At 34.1% G+C, this 19,773-nt stretch overlaps 1 protein-coding gene across 1 annotated transcript in view; it reads left to right on the top strand.

Moving 5' to 3' along the window:
- LOC118643943 (transmembrane protease serine 11F) overlaps window positions 1-19,773 on the top strand; it is a 63,263-nt gene that overhangs the window by 12,985 nt on the left and 30,505 nt on the right. Inside the window, exons 2-3 of the mRNA XM_036282268.1 lie at window positions 10,915-11,066; window positions 18,299-18,417. Coding sequence (XP_036138161.1) covers window positions 10,915-11,066; window positions 18,299-18,417 — 271 coding nt within the window. The remainder of the gene's footprint in view (window positions 1-10,914; window positions 11,067-18,298; window positions 18,418-19,773) is intronic.

Here is a 19,773-nt window from a genome sequence, read left to right as displayed (position 1 = left end):
AAACACTGAGTTTCTATAAAGATCAGAAAGTTAGTGGTATTTTAATAACAGCAAAATCCATTATAGCACTTTGAGTATATTGTCTCATTTTATTTTCACAAGAAACTTATGAAGTAGATACTACTATACCCATATTGCTGGCTGAAAAACCCTGAAGGGCAGACAAGTTGAGTATCTTACCTAAAGTCACAGGGCTAGAAAGCACTAAAGTGGGACTTTAAAGGGGAATAACTAGGTTCCAGAGGGTATTTGTAATCACTATATTATACTATATCTCAACCCAAATCATTCAAAACAAACTTTATGCCTCTTATGACCACAAAGCAGACCATAAGGAAGGACAGTCCATTGCTGGTGATTTAATTCCACTGTGACCTATATCCACAGCTAAATACTGGGGAGGAAGGCTCAGTGTCCATGGGTATTGCTGAGGTTCCTTTGGGCACTCAAAATGACATCTAAAATGAATGTTGTGTTTGATTCTGTTGCTACTTGTCTCCATTAGCATGTGTATATCGCTATGTGTGTGCTTGTTTTAAGGAAGTTTGTTAACCTCAGTTAACCCATGTCATTAAGAACGTATTACTAATCAGGCATTCCCAGAAATGAAGGCTGTTTGGCAAGAGGCAGAGAGAACTGTGCCCAAATAGAATATCTAATGTGTACCTGTGCTTCAGGTTGAATACAAATATGTTAAGACATGTGTAAGAGATAAAAAGAATTTCCCCTCAGGCTACTTCCTGGAGAACACCTGAGTAGCACATAAATATTTATGCTGCATATGGATGAATAAACCTCATTTACCTTAAGCTTGGATACTTACATTTCTTTAGTACTAAGGATAATCAGATATTTAAATTCTCATCTTAAATGGCATTATTTATCTAATGAATTCACTTCACCCACTTCAAATGAATTGTACAGGGTTTCCTTGTAACATTTTAATGACATTAAGAACAAGAAATATTCTCATTGAGGAAGTCAGGAGTGAGTGATAAGATTTGAATAGTACAGGTCACAATTATTAAAGGAGGTTTATAGAGTCTTCACAAAATAACCTCTTTTGTACTTTGAACCCCTGGCAAACTGATCCTCCTTTTCTTTGTTACTGAGTCAAAAATAATATATAACTTTATTAAACATAAACTCTTGCCTTTCTGTTTCTAATTTTGAGAGGCATCACTTAGTTGACTGATTTTTAAAAAGCCATACACTTAAATTCTCAGTGAAAAAAACAGACATAAATTTCTCTCGATGTGCTATCACTTGTTATATAATTCCCACTAATACATTCAATTCTTGAAAGATGTATAGGAAATGCTTTCTTAATATGTCTGTGACTGTTTTCCCAAGGCAGTAATGGGATTTGGCTAACCAGTGAAGGGAAAAGAACTGGAAACAGTCACTTGATTTTAATTTATGTGACAACAGGTACCTAGGTTTGTTCATCAGCGAATACACGGTGCCTATAATGGTGCTGGGCACACAGTAGATGCTCAATGAAACTTGTGAATGAATTACATATGACAGAAGGGTTAGATTCATTTTGTATGATCCTAAAGAAATATAACTAAGGTTATGGATGTAAACTTTAAGAATGCAATCCTAAAAACTAGAGTCAGGTTATTGAAAGGTGAGAGGAATTTCCTCAGGAAGTTAGGAATGAAAGGTTTTAAGAACAGGTTGGCCAACAATATAGTAGTGATATAATGAATGAAATTTTACCATTGGTGATTGAAGTAGATTAATTATAAGTTATGTTTAACTCCGAATTCTGAGATTCCATATGGGTTTCTGGGTATAATCAAGAAAGGAGTCTTCAAATTCCTACCCACATGCTTATAAGTACATTTGTATCTGCAAACAATATCAGAGAAAGCATTTTCCTTTGTCACAGACTATCTTCTCTACCTATTCTGTTGGCTCTTTGTATGTGTTCTTGAGAGAGGTGTCTGTTGAGGTCTTTTGCTCATTTAAAAAAATAAGATTGTTTATTTCTTTGATATTGAGTGTTATTAGTTCTTTATAAATTTTGTATATTAACCCCTTATCAGATGTGTGATTAGTGAATATGTTCACCCTTTCAGTGGGTTGTCTTTTAATTTTGTTGATGGTTCCTTAGCTGTTTAAAACCTTTTTAATTTGATATAGTCCTATTTGTTTCTTTGTTGTTTCTCTTGTGCAGGGCAATACATCAAAAAAATATTGCTCCGAAAGATGTCTAAGATTTTGCTGCCTGTGTTTTCTTTTAGGATTTTTATAGTTTTGTGACTTACATTTAAGTCTCTTAACCATTTTGAGTTTATTCTTGTGAATGGTGTAAGTTGGTGGTCTAGTTGTATTCTTTTGCATGTTGCTGTCCAATTTTCCCAACACCATTTATTGAATAGACGATATTTACCCCATTGTATGTTTTTGCCTCCTTTGTCAAATATTAATTGACCATAAAGGTGTGAGTTTATTTCTGGGCTCTCTTTTTTGTTCCATTGATTTATATGTCTGTTTTTATACTAGTACCATGCTGTTTCCATTGTCAGATAACATGATTCCTCCAACTTGTTTTTCTTTCTCAAGATTATTGTGCCTATTTTGGGTCTTTTGTGGTTCCATATAAATTTTGGAATTATTTGTTCTAGTCTTGTGAAATACGTCATTGGCATTTTAATAGGAATTGCGTTGAATCTATAGATTGCTTTGGGTAGTATGGACATTTCAATGATGTTAATTCTTCCTATCCATGAACACAATCTATGCTTCCAATTTTACTTTTTCAGTGTCTTATAATTTTATGAGTATAAGTCTTTTACATCCTTCGTCAAATTTATTCGTAGTTTTCTGTGTTGGTTTTTTTCTGTTTTTGTTTGTTTTTTATGCAATTGTAAGAGTTTGGTACATTTTTTAATACCATGGGGCAACTGGAGAAATGTTACTCTTATTTGTAAGAATTAAATGAACTTACTAAATATCGTTGCTTGTGTAGCTGCTTTCAGAGGTGGAGCTTACCTTGCCGATACAGCCTTGGAAGAGGTTGCTCTGGGTGCTTACAAGATGGCAATCATGACTAAAGGTCAGCTATAAAGGGAGATAGATCTTGTGCTAGATATAGAACTCATAGGTCTAAAAATATTTTTAAAGGGGATTTTTGGGGATCATGAACTATTACACATTCCATTAAAGGTGCAGGATGCTATGCAATTTCTGCCCACACTGTGCAACTTTGTTCTTCTCCTTTGCCTGCCAAACCAGCCCTGTCTAACTGATAGGGAAGCTAATTGTGATGACTAGTTCATATTTGAAATTCCCCCAGTTTCCCACTGCTTTTCAAGTCTTTATTCTTCTGTAGTCACATATGGTCATTTTAAGAATATGCCCGTATATCCCTCTTGGACAAAACCAAGGACATTGCTTGCCAGAGTCCTTTGATTTGTGTTCCTAGTCTTTGAAATTCTTATCAAGTTCTAAGCAAATTTTGCCTCATCATGAAAATACCAGTGTCATTACTACTTAGATAGCTGTATCATTTTAAATGTTGCAACAACACACTCAGTTCCTCTCTATTACTACCCATCATTTGCCAATGTTTCTGATTTATGTGTTTAAGAATTGCCAGTTTTCCCACAGGAAGCCATTTCTCAGAAAGATTGCACTGCTATCAGCTGACCTAAATTAGAATGTGTAAACCATTAACAAGGTTTCCCAAATTCTCGTAAACTCTTATTACTTCTCATTCTTTGTCTAAAATATGTGAATTATTTTCTTTTGTCAATTTTATATTTTTTTCTATTGAGTGGTACTAAAAATGCTATTAATCAGTAAGTTTCATTGACTTTCAAATAAATGTATGGTCATATTCCTGTTATGACAATGAGAAGTTGTTGTGAGTCAAAGGTGCAGGATATACTTAACCAGTATCCCGTGCTCGGGAACGCCCTTCATCCTTCAAGGGCTGGCTCAGCTGTCACATTGTCTGAGAAGTCTTTCCTGTACCCATTTCTTCCCTTTCCCACACAATTTTATTACTCAATCCTCCATGTTTTCTTATGACAGTACTTGGTAAATTTCTATTATTTCTATTATTTAATGTTTTTTTACTCTACCATACGCCCTGTGAATACAAAGTCTATACTGTGTGTGTGTGTGTGTGTGTGTTTAATTTTTGTATCCTTAGTGTTTAGAATATATTTAGCATATAATAAAAGTTTTTAGCTAGAATTGAATTAAGTTTAAGAAAAGGACATGTAACAATCCTGCTGACCAGATCACACACACATCATGTGGCTCTGGGTATGTTCCAGGTTCAGTATGAGCTGAGCATTGTCTAGAACTAACATATTTCCATGAATAAAACAATTGTCATATTGTTAATATGTAGTTGTGGGACCTTTTACCATGAACTCAATAGTCATATAGTAAGATTGCAATAGAGATAAATCACTGGGAAAACTTCTAATCTGTTTGGCATTCAGAGTAAGTAGATGACACTCAAGTTTCAGGGCTTAGATCAAGTGTTGCCTCTGAAACAACAAAGAAAATACTTTAGTTTTAATGATATTTATTATTATATGGCTCTATTATACACACACACACACACACACACGTATGTATATATAATATATGTATGAACTGCTTTGTTCTGTGGATTCTCACATGAAGATTAACAACATAAAAGATATACCTAGGTGAGGCCTGAGGGACTGGGACATGTCTATATGATATTATATATATTAGTTATATACTAATAAATATATTTTAATTTAACTCTTTAAAAGGATACAAATAGATTAACTTTGACAATTCTGGAATAAGACTCATTTAGGTATCAATAGGCTATCTTCATTATTATGATTTATTTGTAATTTATTAATCTTTAATCTGGTCAAAAATACTATGATTTTTCCATGTATTTTCACATTACATTGGATTTTTGAATACCTTTGTTTCATGGATTCTCACATTAAGATCAATAATCTAAAACATATGTAGGCTGATGTTTGAGGAACTGGGATCTGTCTTAATTATATAACAGTCTCTCCAATGTGCCTAATATAAAAGACAATTGTACCATTTAATGCATAAATATATGATGAAGGCAGCCTATTTCTGCACAATTCTACCTAAACTACACTAGTTAGAACCCCAATTAATTGGTCATAAACACCTCAATTCTAAGAAGAATTCTGTAAAACAAAGTAGAGAAACAATTCTATTACAATTGTTCAAATAAATGTATTAAAAGTTCAAGACTGAACTAGCTGTAGCTTTTCTCTAATATGCAATTGTCATATGTGCAATGATCAGCCCTCTCTGATATTCTAATGTACTAATCATAGTTCATTACAGCATAATATAGTTATTGGGAGGGGCCAGGCTTTCTCACCTATTTATTTAGGTATGATTACAATGCTTATCATCAAAGAGGCTGCCTCTACAACATGAAACAACTCTCAGGTTTAATTAATAATGCACACAGGTGGCAGTTTGGAGGGGCAATATTACAGGTTATGTTTTCTCTCTTGAACAGAATATCGGGGGCTGTGTAGAAAAAAATGTGTAAGCCCTGGCCGGTTTGGCTCAGCGGTTAGAGTGTCGGCCTGCGGTCCTGAGAGACCCGGGTTCGGTTCCTGCTAAGGGCACGTACCTCGGTTGCAGTTTGTCCCCGGCCCTGGTAGGTCATGCGGATGACAGCCACTCGGTGTGTTCCTTTCACATCGATGTTTCTCTCTCTCTCTCTGTTCCTCTCTCTCCCTCCCACTCTACCTGAACAAAAAATGGAAAAATGTCCTCGGGTGAGGATAAAAGAAAAAAATGTGTAAGACTGAACTTTTTAAATATACATCTTTTTTGGTCTGTGATAATGTAGTTCATTTCCTATATTTAGCTGTTGTAAGAATGAAATAGCAGCTTAGACCCAGGAAAAATATAAGCAGGGGCTACCTCTGTAGGAATATAGAACGGATTCTTTTTCTGCTAAAGAACCTGAAATGCTTCTCTTATGAATGACATTTTAAGCTATGATATGTTCACTGGTTTATAGCTGCTTCTCCATAATATTTTTTTCCAATGACCAGTTCATCCAACAGGCCAACTTATTTTTCAGAGCAGACACTTCACACACTTTTCCAGACTTGACATAATTCTACGTATGGCAGATCTCTTCTTATCCTTCATATCTGGGCAAAAATGTTACCTCCACAGAGAGGACTTTCTTCCTCACTCTTTCCAAGTAGTCGCCTCTCCCAACTCAATCTGTACCTTCTTATTTTCAATCATAGACATCTTTAGTCATCTTCTTCCTAGCTTATCATCACTTGTAAGAATCTCTGTGTTTACTGGTTTTATCTGCCTCTCCTTATATACTGTAAGCACTATGACAACAAAGACCACATATTTGTATTATATTCACTGTGTATCCAGTAACTACTAGTACCTAAAACATGGTGGGTGCTTATGAAATTATTGCTTGTTGAGTATTTAATAATAATACTTATATTCTAGAATTCTTTATCTTTTGTATGCAAATGACTTTTCTAGATCTAGTGTCTAGACTGCATTTCTTTCGTTTATCATTCATTCATTTATTCAAAGAGCAACAAAATTCATGTAAGGAATTATTCTAGATATTAGTGTGATATAAAAAGTAGTATACTAATCTGTCATTTTTCTCAATGGTATGTTTTCTGACAATTCCTATTCCTATAGTTCTTCAGAAATGAATTTTAAAAACCATTGTAACAACCTTTAGAAGTGAGGGATATTATCATCTTAATTTAACACACAAGGGATTCTTAGAATCAAAGATATCAAAATAACAGGGTCAATATGTGACTAAACAAGATTTGAACCCTTGGATTTCTGATGCTGAATTTCATGCTTTTTCTAATATTCTTTTCATGAGTACTTCATTACTATAACCATTGTTTTATTTATATTTGAAATACCAAAATGTTTTAGTTCCTGTATTTTGTTTGTTTAATGGTGTGGGGTTTTTTTTTAAGAATAACATAGACTTGCAAAGATTGATAGTTATTTTATCATCACTATACTAATGGGATCTCATAGAAATACCATTTTTGTTGGATGTCCACATTAAAACATTAAAGGATAAGGCATTATCAAAGAGGCTGTTAGAAAAAAGGTGTGGATTTTATTTCAAATATTATGGTTTGTTGTCTTCAGACTGAAGATTGTGCTTATATTTTAATTCTGCTGAGTGGTTAGTATGAGGAACCAGTTGAACTAGTCTGAGCATTTTTGCACTGAAAACTAATAGATTTATATCCTCAATGTTTATGCATTTAGAGATCAGTATATTATTAATTTTGGAAGTCCAGGAACAATGATTTTTATAAATTTATTAAAAAATACATGAGTAACTGAAAATACTTGTGTTGAATTACAGATAACTGGAGAAAATATAGAAATATACTATAAACTGTCAGATCATCTAAAGAATTATATTTATATTTTAAATTATAGTTTACATTCACTATTATTGTATATTAGCACAGCATAGTGGTTAGACAATTAATAATTTATAACATGATCCCCTTGATAAATCTAGTACCCACCTGGCACCATACACAGTTATTACAATATTATTGACTATATTCCCTGTGCTATACTTTACATCCCCATGACTATTTTGTAACTACCAAATTATTGTGAAGAATTATATTTAAAAACAAGACCCAAAACAGGACAAAAAGAGCAAAACAAACTGTTAGCTTCTGTGAAGTAAATAAACAGACTACACTCTGATTCTTTACTTGTATTATTTATTTGTACTATTTTGGATCCTAACAAAGCTGTAAGACATTTCTATTCCTCATTTTACAGAAAAGAGAAGTAAATCCAGAATTTAACTAACTTGCTGATATTAGCAAAACCAGGATTAAACCTAGTTGATCTGTTTGATATCGATAATAAAATAAATAAATAAGTCACTGCTTTCTAACACATACCAACATTTTGTATTTTACCTTACGAAGGTTGCTTTAATGGAGGAGAAAGTTTAAGTTGCTTTTTCCTTTTCCATTTATATGTTTCCCTATTTTTATTTTTATTTTACTTTATTAGGAAGAAAATAAAACAAGCAAAACAAACAACCCTTCCCCCCTAAAACGAAACACTAAAAAACAAACTTATGCTTAATGCTTTTCTTTAAACAGATGTACTACGGGGTATCATTCAAAAGTCCCATTTAGATTAGACTCATATCCAGAATAAATGTTATGTGAAAATCAGAAGGACTATATAAAGAGGTTTTAAATGTCATAAAAAATAGTTTTCAGAGTTTGAACCAGTTGCACATTAAATATATATATTTCTAACTTATTATAGCCAAGTTCTGAAAGTTTATTGCACACTTAAGACTGCCTTGAATTTTTGTTTATTGAGGGTAAACTCCGCTTGCTGTGCAATCAGCTGGTGTCTGCGTACTGCCCCTGCCGGCTCCACTTCAAAGCACTGAGATGAGTACTTGGCGAAACTTATTTCAGCTTCCGCTTAAAACAAAGTCAATATTTCAGTATGTCACACTGAGAATAGCTGATTGCCAGATAAAACTCATTTTAAAATTAAATGTGACCATGATAAAATCTCCTTTACTCTGATGCAGTGTTCTCATGAGGTAATACATGGTTATCACCCATATAAATTTGACAGAATTTTATTTTTGTCAATTTTTACTTCTTGAAGTCTCAGGGTACAGCAACTAAATTGACAAAACATAGGGAAAAGGGAAATAAGAATTTAAAAAATTGCAACAACTAAAATATTCACACACGAAATAATCAAGAAAAATCAATGTCATAGGTATTGGAAATGGTAACACTTCAGTTAGATGAGAAGGAAGACATTGTACATAGCACATGACAAATTTTTTGTTTTTTTCTGGGTTGTGTGGCAGTAGCCTTAACAGTTACCTTTATTAGAGTCATGCAAACAGGTGTCAGAGACACAACTAAAATAAAATGAGCCAAGGACAAAGGGCATACAATGGATACATTCCAATTGGCACAGACTCAAGGGTAAGGCCACCTCATCACTCATTATTAATGATATTGATGTCACATTGGAAATACTTTCTGTTCATTTAATCTTCCTCATCTTGCTTATAGACATAATCATTTACCCGGCAATTGAAACAAGGGAGCCATTAATCCTTTTCTTATCACAGTGGTAGGCGATCAATCAACAAAACTCAAGGGTTGGAAGGAACTAAATCTATATCCTCCTCTTCACCCTAGTGCCTCACCATCTCTCTCCTGGACCTTCAAAATTAGCTCTAAAACAGTCTTCCTATGTGCACTTTGGCGCTAATTCCTATCCTCATTCATACCTCTGTGATTATTCTAAATTCTCAGCCTGATTAAAACTTTTGTTGGCTCCCATCTCCTGCAGAGACAATTTCAAGCTCTTTACTTTGGATTATGAGATTGCCCATGACCTGGTCCAGGTCACCAGAGTTACCATATCTTCTTTCTAGCATAGCATGCCATGAAAGACACCTGTGGACGTAATTTGGAAAATCATAAATTCTTTGAAAGCAAAGCCATATTTTATATATTTGTATTTCCAGTGCTAATTATTAATAATGAATGCTATTTCATATTACCAGTTTTTACTTTTGTTTGTTTATATTTTAACATGCGACTTTTTCTCTTCTCTTTTCCTTTTTTATACCTGGAGAACTTTTATTACTCAAAGTTTTAATCATGTTGCTTTCTTGATAAAATCTTGCAACACTTGCAGCCCCCCCAACAGTTAATTGTTTTCTTGTACAGAGTTTTATTTTGGCACAGTTCACACTATACATTAAATATTTGTTTCTGCATCTGTATGTATCTCTTTTCATTTATGTATTTTAAAATTTTTATTATTTATTGATTTTGAGAGAGAAAGGTTATTTTGCTGCTCCACTTAGTTTTGCTTTCATTGGTTACTTCTGTATGTGACCTGACCTGGGATTGAACCTGCGACTTTGGCATATTGGAAAGATGTTCTAACCAACTGAGCTACCCGGCCAGGGCAGTATCTTTTTTTAAAATGCGGGTGTCCTACAGGCAAAGAATGTACCTTAAAATCTTTATACCTCTAGGGCTCTAGAAAAGTTTCTGAAACATTATTTTAATATTTGGTAGGTACTATTTTGAAGACTTTATATCATCTCATTTAATGAATAAAGTTTAAATAAATATTTGTTAGATATAATTAAAAACAATGCTTACAAAAAAAATCTCACTTGCAAGATATTAAATATTGAATCCCATTTCGGGATTCAGAAATAAAGTAAATAATGCCAACTTTCAAGTTGAAGAAAGATCATTTAAATGGTTTAAGATATTTTGGGGTAGGCAGGTAGTGCATGAGTTGGAACAGGTTAAGAGTTACGTGGAAATAAAAAGTCTTCATGGGGATTGGAGTCTTATCAAGTACAATTCATCATTTGTGATTTTATGGGGAGGTACTAATAAAATGCAAAGAACCATAATCAGATCTTCAAAAGTAAGGTTGCTACTTTTAAAATATGCCATTAAGTAATTTTAAAAAGTACTATATTTAAAAAGTATTCATATTAATATCTTTTATCTTCAATCAAATATAACTGATGAGATTATTATATAATTTTGTTACTAAATACCCAAATTTCAAATTGCCAATGTGTCAAACAGAATGCAGTGGAAAGATATTGTCATTTGAATGTCAATGTCAGTAGTTTTAACTAAAATTTTCATTATGATTGGGAAGTTGGGAGAGGATATACAAATTAAAACCTTCTGTTCTTTTCAATATCTAAGTACCTGCTGTTATTTAGCAGTATAAACTATTTTTGTAAAGTAATAAAGCGAACATAGAATAAAGCCATAATGAATATATTTTTGTCTTATTGTTCATTTCTTTCCATTATCACAGACCAATTCAATGTTCAAAAGCTGATTACCCACAAGTTGAATTTCAAAGAAAAGAGCAATTTTGGGACCCTCTTCGACTAGCTCTTTTCACATTGGTAATTGTCGCAATTATAGGAATTACAATTGGTATTGTTGCTCATTTTATTGTTGAAGGTAAGTATCCAGGTCACATTTCTATTGCCTAAGTGCTCCATGACTTAACATCTTGAAATTCTCTCTTGTATAAAAAATGTTATTTGCATGATATTAACATTTTAATTACTAACCTTTTACTGATGTTAAATTATAGTTTGCTCTGGTATTGAGCTCTGTGTTACAAATTTCCAGCCAGTGAAGCTTGCAATATGTAAAAGAAGTACATATATATAAATAGAAAGAATAAAGATTATCTTCAGAATAAAGACAAATCACATCATGTGTTGAGTTTAACACACTTTTCTCAAAATCAATACATTGAGTTTCCATAAGAAAAGCTGATGGTATGAGAAAAGTTATCTAAAATATATTTTTAAAGGGTAAGATCACATATTATTTTGAAGGAAAAAGAAATTGTTTCATGACTAGGAGAAGAAGAGAAAAGTTAGGAATAATTCTACATTATGTGCAAAAATGGATAGTTAATACCACTGTTAAACCAAATAATCAACCAAGATTCATTTGATATACATATTTATAATCCCATGTGACTGAGACTTTGCCTAAAATTTAACAGAATCATATGACTTACAACAATAAAACCATACTTGAAAAACCTCCCAGGAAGAGATGAATATTGTCCAACATGCACAGATTAATTTCCTATGCATTTCATTGGCAATTGATAATATCTATTTCTTAGACTCTCATAAAATTAAAAGATACACAAAGTTACCCTATCAGTTGTCTTTGTTGTTAATATCTTCTTTGGGTTAAAATGTGGTGAAGTAGTTTTGTTTTTAAAATGCCCTCCATTCCCAATATGACAGATGTTCACAAAAGAAAAAGTGAGGAGATAATAAAAATAATAGCAAAAAAAGTATTTTACAAAATATCATAGAGGTTGTGGTAGGCTGAATAACATCCCTCTCACAAGGCATCCATGTCTTGATCCTTACAACATTTGGATGTTACCTTATATAGCAAAAGGGACTTTGCTGATGTGATTAAATTGAGGATTCTGAGACAGAGAGCAGTTATTCTGGTTTTTCCAGATAAGCCATATATGCAACCAAAATATTTTTATAAGAAAGACTCAAGAAGGTCAAAGAAGGAGAAGGCCACGTGACAACGAAAGCTGGGGGAGAGGGAGACAATGTGATGCGTGATCACAAGCCAAGGAATAAAGAGCCTCTAAAAGCCTAAATGGCGAGAAAAAACTTCTCCTCTTAGAACCTCTGGAAGGAACCAGCTCGGCCAACATGTTGGTTTTAGCCCTGTAAAACTCATTTCAGACGTTTGACTTCCAGAACTGAAAGAGAATAAGTCTATGTTGTTTTAAGCCACTGAATGTGTGCAAATTTGTTGCAGCAGCAATAGGAAACCACTACAGAGGTTAACATTTGAGAATTTGGGAAATCTATCACATGGACCTTCCATGTAGTTAATTGTGGGTTGCCTGATTGCAGATGGAAATTTAGTAAAACAAAGGAGAAGATAGTTTATGACAAAGGATAAGCAAGTGGAAGGGGATAAAAATAGAGGTATCTAAGATGACACACACATTCAAAAAGTAAGTTACATATTTTCATAGCATAAGGAAATCAAAACCAAGTCAGTGAAGAAAATCACATTGTAGTAACCAAGATAACACTAAGAAGAAAAATAGTTTAAAAATCGTAATTTTATTTTTTATTTTTTTTAATCATCCTCACTCGAGGACATTTTTCCATTCTTTGTTCAGATAGAGTGGGAGGGAGAGAGAGGAACAGAGAGAGAGAGAAACATCGATGTGAAAGGGACACATCGAGTGGTCGCCACCCGCACAACCAACCAGGGCCGGGGACAAACTGCAACCAAGGTACATGCCCTTAGAGAGAACCGAACCTGGGTCTCTCCGGACCACAGGCCGATGCTCTAACCGCTGAGCCAAACCGGCCAGGGCTAAAAATCGTAATTTTAAAGAGTGGAAATGAAAAAGAAGAGTGAAAATAATAAATATGTGAAATAATTGAAAAAGAGGAAGGATTTTGGCAGACTTGATAAAATTTACATCACCAGGATTGAAGTATATTTGATGGAGTTATTTTTATCCTAAGGATCTCAAAAATTATGAATGATCAACTTTCATTGTATATATTTCTGACAAATTATTTACTCTCTGATATACAAAATAATTTAAAAGACGATTATAAAATAATACAGTGACTTTTAGAATATGAATAGCTTGTCAATGTCCTCCAACAAGAAACCACCAGGAACACATCTGTGGTGGGTTTATTGCATGTTTCAGGAAGACGTGCCATAGAGAACCAAGGAACGGGCTAGTCAGACACTGTTAGAAAGGACTATTTATAAGATTTTGACTTGTGGTAACTAATTTGGGGGAGGGATTTCTCTAGATTGGATGCTGTCAAGATGCAGGACTAATGCTGTGATTTCATATCTTAATACATCTTATCTAGAAGGCAAAAGCAATGAAGTGAGGCTACAGTTATAACTGTCAGAGAAACAGCCATCACTCACAATAGCCAGGATAGGAAGATGTTGTCTTCTTTGTGTGTTTGGATAGTGCTTTTTGTTTGCGCTCAACACATCTGTGGAATGGTTTTGTTTCTGTCATTATATATATATGGTCAAGAGTGGCCTTGTCTAATGTTGAGGTTCTATGAAATTGTTTATGTTCAAGAAGATAATACCAAGGCATAGGTGAAGTGCCTAAAGGTCAGCGGTCACCTTTTCTCTTTCTCAGGTTTTATATTTACAAGTCCATAAATTATTGGGTCTTACTTTAAAAAATACTTTCTGTGTCATTAATTAAATACTAAGTACCAGACAATTAATGTCTTTAATTTTTTTGTTGTTCATCATAACAAAAAGACTGATGAACTATTGGATTCTGATTTACCCTTGGAATTTTCATTTGAATCCTCCATTTTTATTTAATCAAAGGAAAAGAAAATATTTTAAAATAAAATCCTATTTGAACATAAAATATATATAACAACAAAATACATATTTTCTGAGCCTTGTTTCTATTCAATATTGTTGCAGGAGTCATCCACATTTTTGTAGGTAGCTTTAGCTCATTTATTTCCATTATTGACTACTAATATTCCATTGTCTGAAATATGCCATAATTGACTTATCTATTTAAATATTCATGGACATTTGGGTGGTTCCAGGTTTGAAGCTTTTTATACACATATCTGGGTACACACCTGCTAGAGTTTGTCTAAGGAACATATGCAGATGTAGAATTTTTGATCACTAGGCATGTGCTTTTTTGAAATCCTCACCCTAGGATACTTTTTCATTGATTCTTTTAGATAGAGTGGGATGGAGGGAGGTACAGAGAGAGAGAAACATTGATATGAGAGAGACACAGTGATTGGTTGCCTCCCACAGGACACTACCTGAGGGCAGGGATCAAACCCTCAACTTTCGGTCTGCAGGCTGACACTCTAACCACTGAGCCAGATCAGCCAGGGTGAACATGTGCTTTTTTAACTTGATGGATAATACCAAGTTGTTTCATCAGTGCTGTATAGGAGTTCCTATTGCTTCATATATACACACCAACCTTTGCTGTTGGCATTCCTTTATATATTTGGTGTACATTGCAGAACTATCATTGTAATTTTAATTTGTATTTTTCTGATTACCAGTGATGCTGGACACCTATCCATGTATTAATTGATCATTTAGGCTCCCTGTTTTTGTGAAGTGCCTGTTCAAATCTTTTCTCCATTTTTTATTGTCATCTGCTTTTTCTTATTGATTTGGGTAGTTCTTTCTGTAGTCTGGATATACTGGGTATATATCCATTGTCAGTTGTATGTGTTGCAGACATGTTCTGACAATAAAAATATAATTACATATATATATTTAATGATGACACCTTCATAATAATAGGGGACCTTCTAATATTAATTAATAAAATCACCACCACCATTTACATAAATATGACATTAACTAGGAAAATTCAAACATTGAGTTTCCCAGTTAACTGGTTTTTATTGTCTTTAGCTACCTAGAATTATATAGTAAGTTATACTTTTCAACAAATATTTTCATGATCCAGATTAACTTTTTCAGGATTATTTAAGATTTCTTACTATATCTTTTGTTACGGTGTAAAAATAAATATGTTTTATAAAGTGTTGCACAAACTGTTTTGAAAAACATAGTCTTTAGAATTGTATTTTCACAAATCTGGAAACTCAATTTTCTAAAGCTATTTTTAAAACTTGATTTTTTTTTTTGAAACCTACAAGTGAAGTCTGAATTAGAATAGTATCATTTATTTTCTCATTCTGTAGGACTGGCTCCACTTCCAGGAATGTAGGTAGTATATTCTTTCATGAGATTTAGAATCAAATCTAAATGTTTTAATTTCAGACCCACCATATACTAGCTGGGCGATCTTGGAAACGTTACTTTTTTTCTTTACCAAACTTCAGTCGATTAAAACAATAGTTTTAGAAAGAGAAGATAAGTCAAAATAATAATATTTACTTCTAGATGTTAATTAGGGTTATAGATTACTTTAATTTTATATATATATATATTAATTCCAGAGTTTCTGATATAGTATTTATCATCTGAAAAATGTTTTTAAAAGAATAATTAATTAAATTAAAAATTAGAATGCTGAGTAAAGTCTCATATAAAATGAACTTAATAAATGTTGACTATTGAAATACTTATTAATTAATTAATTCATTGCTTTATAAAAAGCTTGTTACCTATTCTTGTTACTCCTAATGCCTGAAATGGTGCCTCCTTTCCAAGTGCAAAAAAATCAGCATGTTAAATGCAGATAAATGTATACAGCTCATTGTAGTTTTAACAAAAATCCTAAAAGGAATGTGGCAAAGAATATGCTCAAGAAGTAGGCAGGATCTAGGTCAAGAAAAACCTCTGTAGATCATAGCTAGGAGTTGAGACTCCTTATCATAGGCTATGGAGAAAAATAAAGCATTTTAGTTGGGGAGTCAATATAGTCAATTTTTTAATTTGAAAAAGATCACTATGCTACTGTGTAGGGAATGGATTTAAGGAAAACAGGTCAGGTAAAATATAAAGCTGTTACATTTTTTTGATTTGTTTGTTTTTGTTTGTTTGTTTGTTTGTTAAGAAGGGAGGAGGGGAAGGAGGTAGGGGGAGAGAGACACACACAGATACACACATTGATTGATTGCCTCCCGCATGTGCCCTGACTGGAGCTGAGGATGAAACCAGCTACCCAGGCATGTGCCCTTTGGGAATGAACCTCAGAACCCTTTGGTGTGCAGGCTGATGCTCTATCCACTGAGCCACACAGACTGCTACACTGACTTGTTGGAAATGAGGATAAAGCCAAGCTTTGGGTTATTGTGTGGATGATGGCACTATTTATGAAGACAGAAAATATAGGAAGTAGAGCAGGTTTGAGTACAGAAAGAGGTAAATAATTATTTTTCTTTGAAGATATATATGATGTCTATTGGATGACCAGTGACTAGTCCCCTGCAATCTGTTGTTGTAGAATTGAAACTCATGGCAAAAATCTGGTCTGGAGATAAAAATATTGGAGTCATTTGTGGATAAAGTAATTAAACAGGAAAGTCATTGGACGGAGGTAGTCCTAATGCCTTGGCAGCCTACATAAGCACACTAAAGCCTAAACCAGAGTCAATGCACTCTTATCTGAGAAAATGAAACTTAAAAACAACCAATCACAAACAGGCTTCCTCATATAAGGCAACCACTTAAGCTATGGCCAATTAAATAATTTTCTCGCTTTGCTTCTGTATCTTCTCTACAAAAATCCCCCTAGTTCCTGTCGGTGGAATGCTCCTAACCACTGTTGATTTGGCACTGCTCCGTTGGAATTCATGTTTGCATAAATAAACTTGAACATTTAAATATGCCCTGGTTTACCTTTTAACATCAACAAATAGTTGATGGTTGAGCCCTTACAGTTAAGATCACCCAGAAGGAATTATTTAACAAGACCAGGCCAAGGATAGAACAATGGGTGGCTCAGGATAAAGGAGGAATAGAGTCTCCAAGGTAACTGAAGAGTGGCCAGGGAGGAAGGAAGGATATTAGAACATGGGTTCATAATGCTAAAGATGGAGTTTCAAGAAACATGGTTCAGGCTGCAAAGAAATTTTTTTAAAAAAGAAAGAAAAGAAAGGTGGTCATTGTTTTTACTTTTTTTTTTTCTTTTTTAATTCTCACCTGAGGACATTTTACATTTATCTTCAGACAGAGCAGGAGTGAGAGAGGGAGGAAGAGAGAAAGAGGAAGAGAGAGAGAGAAACATCGATGTAAGAGAGACACATTGAGTGGTTGCCACCCACACAACCCCAACCGAGGGGTGGGGGTGGGGGGTAACAAACTGCAACTAAAGTACATGCCCTTAGGGGGAACCAAACCCTGGACTCTCTGGTCCACAGGCTGATGCTCTAACGCTGAGCCAAACCGGCCAGGGCAAAAGGTAGTCATTGGATAGTACAACTGTGGTCCTTGACAATGGCAGTTTCAATGGTGTGTTGGTAAATTACAAAGAGTTGTGAAGTGAATGGGCAAAAAGAAAGTGAAAACAATAAATATAGGCTTCTATTTCAGTAAGCCTTCAGTACTATAGAAAAAAATGATAGCCTCTTTAATGCATTTTCATAATACAGCTTAGCTATGCTATACCTATATTACAATTTGAGAATGCTGATAATTTTTTTGGACACTGATGATTTTATGACTTTCCACACTTGCTTAAAAAAATTTTTTTTTTCTTTTTGATTTTAGAGAGAGAGGAAGGGAGAGAGAGATGGAGACATCGATTGGCCGCCTCCTGCATGCCCACCACTGGGGATTGGGCCCGCAACCTGGGCAAGTGCCCTGACTGGGAATCAAACTGGCAACCTCTTGGTGCATGGGTCAACACTCAACCACTGAGCCACACCAGCCGGGCCACAATTGCTTTTAATATTTACTTTCCATTGTACATTGCACGACAAATTGTATAAAAATTTTGATATGCATAAATACTGTAAATAAGGTATTCTGAAAGTATACTTTGAGACTTGAATGTTCTGTTTTATCTGGGTACAATGATGAAATCATAAAATAGTTGAAAAATGTTAATAATAATTTTTGTACTAAGAAATAAATTGCATTATAGTAAGCCTATTTTCAGGGGGTTGAGGACAAGGAACTGATTATACTTAAGCATATATTTTTTGTTTATTTTTCCCTTTCAGATGATAAATCATTTTATTACCTTGCCTCTTTTCAAGTTTCAAACATAAAATACAGAGAAAATTATGGAATAAAAACCTCAAAAGAGTTTACACAAAGGAGTAATCAGATTGAGAGAATGGTAAGCCCAATAGAAATGTTTAAAGTTTATAAATGTGTGTTTCTGTCTCACTTTGAATGTGGTTGTCATACATACTTAGCCTCTCCATACCTCAAGTTCTTTTTCTGTGGAATTAGGATAACATGGTATCTAGGTTATACAGTTATGAGGATTAAATAACTTAATGTATGTAAAATATTTAAAATAATATCATATACAATTAAAGATATGTGGAATAGAGTAGGCACCTAATTATCACCTGAGGAGATTGTTGGTTGAAACAGCTATTTTTAGCTTGATTTTCTTTTTGATTCATTTTTCTTTTTTTTCTTTTTTTTTTTTTTTAATCCTCATCTGAGGACATTTTTCCATGTTTTGTACAGACAGAGTGGGAGGGAGAGAGAGGAAGAGAGAGAGAGAGGGAAACATCGATGTGAAGGGACACATCGAGTGGCTGCCACCCGCACGACCAACCAGGGCCGGGGACAAACTGCAACCGAGGTACGTGCCCTTAGCGGGAACCGAACCCGGGTCTCTCTGGACCGCAGGCCGACGCTCTAACCGCTGAGCCAAACCGGCCAGGGCTGATTCATTTTTCTTAATCATTTTTAAAATAAGAATTAGGATGGTCATATTTGCCTTATCATTTTGTTTACTTTGCTTTTAAAAGTATTTAAAGCATCCCATACAAGGATGTGTGTTTTTAATTCTTGATATCAATCTCAAAATTAATAATGGCCCTCAAATATTTCAGTTGCCTTTGAAATTTTATGCATTTATAAAGGCATTTCTATTTGTTTGTTAATCCTCACTGGAGGATATTTTCTCCAGTGATTTTTAGAGAGAGTGGAAGGGAGATAGGGAGAGGGATGGAGAGAGAGGGGGGTAGAGAGAGAGAGCGCATGAGAGAGAAATGTTGATGTGAGAAAGACCCACTGATCGGTTGCCTCCTGCATGTGCCCTGACCAGTAACCAGGACTGGGTTGAACCTACAAGCCAGCTACATGCCCTTGAACAAGAATCAAACCCACCATCCTTCGATGCACTAGCCAATGCTCTAACCACTTAACCATACCGGCCAGGGCAAGGCATTACTATTTCTTAAAAATATATTAGGCAAGCTAAATCTTTACCTATCATAGCAGAAAGTTAAATAGAATACCCTTCCATTTTTGCCTATGGAGACCATAGATTTATCTAAAAAATAAGCATTTTTAGCCCTTTTAGTTTACAATACCTATTAGGGTGAAAGCAGTAGTGTCTATAGATAAGTAATGTGTCTAGGATTTGCTAAAGACATTAGCTCTCAATTAAAAGATGAGTACTCAACCCTCCAACACTTTACTCATTGTACTCATGTTTCTCTGAATTATTAAC

Source organism: Molossus molossus, unplaced genomic scaffold, assembly GCF_014108415.1.
Source record: "Molossus molossus isolate mMolMol1 unplaced genomic scaffold, mMolMol1.p scaffold_m16_p_1, whole genome shotgun sequence".
Lineage (NCBI taxonomy): Eukaryota > Metazoa > Chordata > Mammalia > Chiroptera > Molossidae > Molossus > Molossus molossus.
Note: the sequence above shows the minus strand (reverse complement) of the source record. Positions and strands in the feature narration are given on the sequence as shown.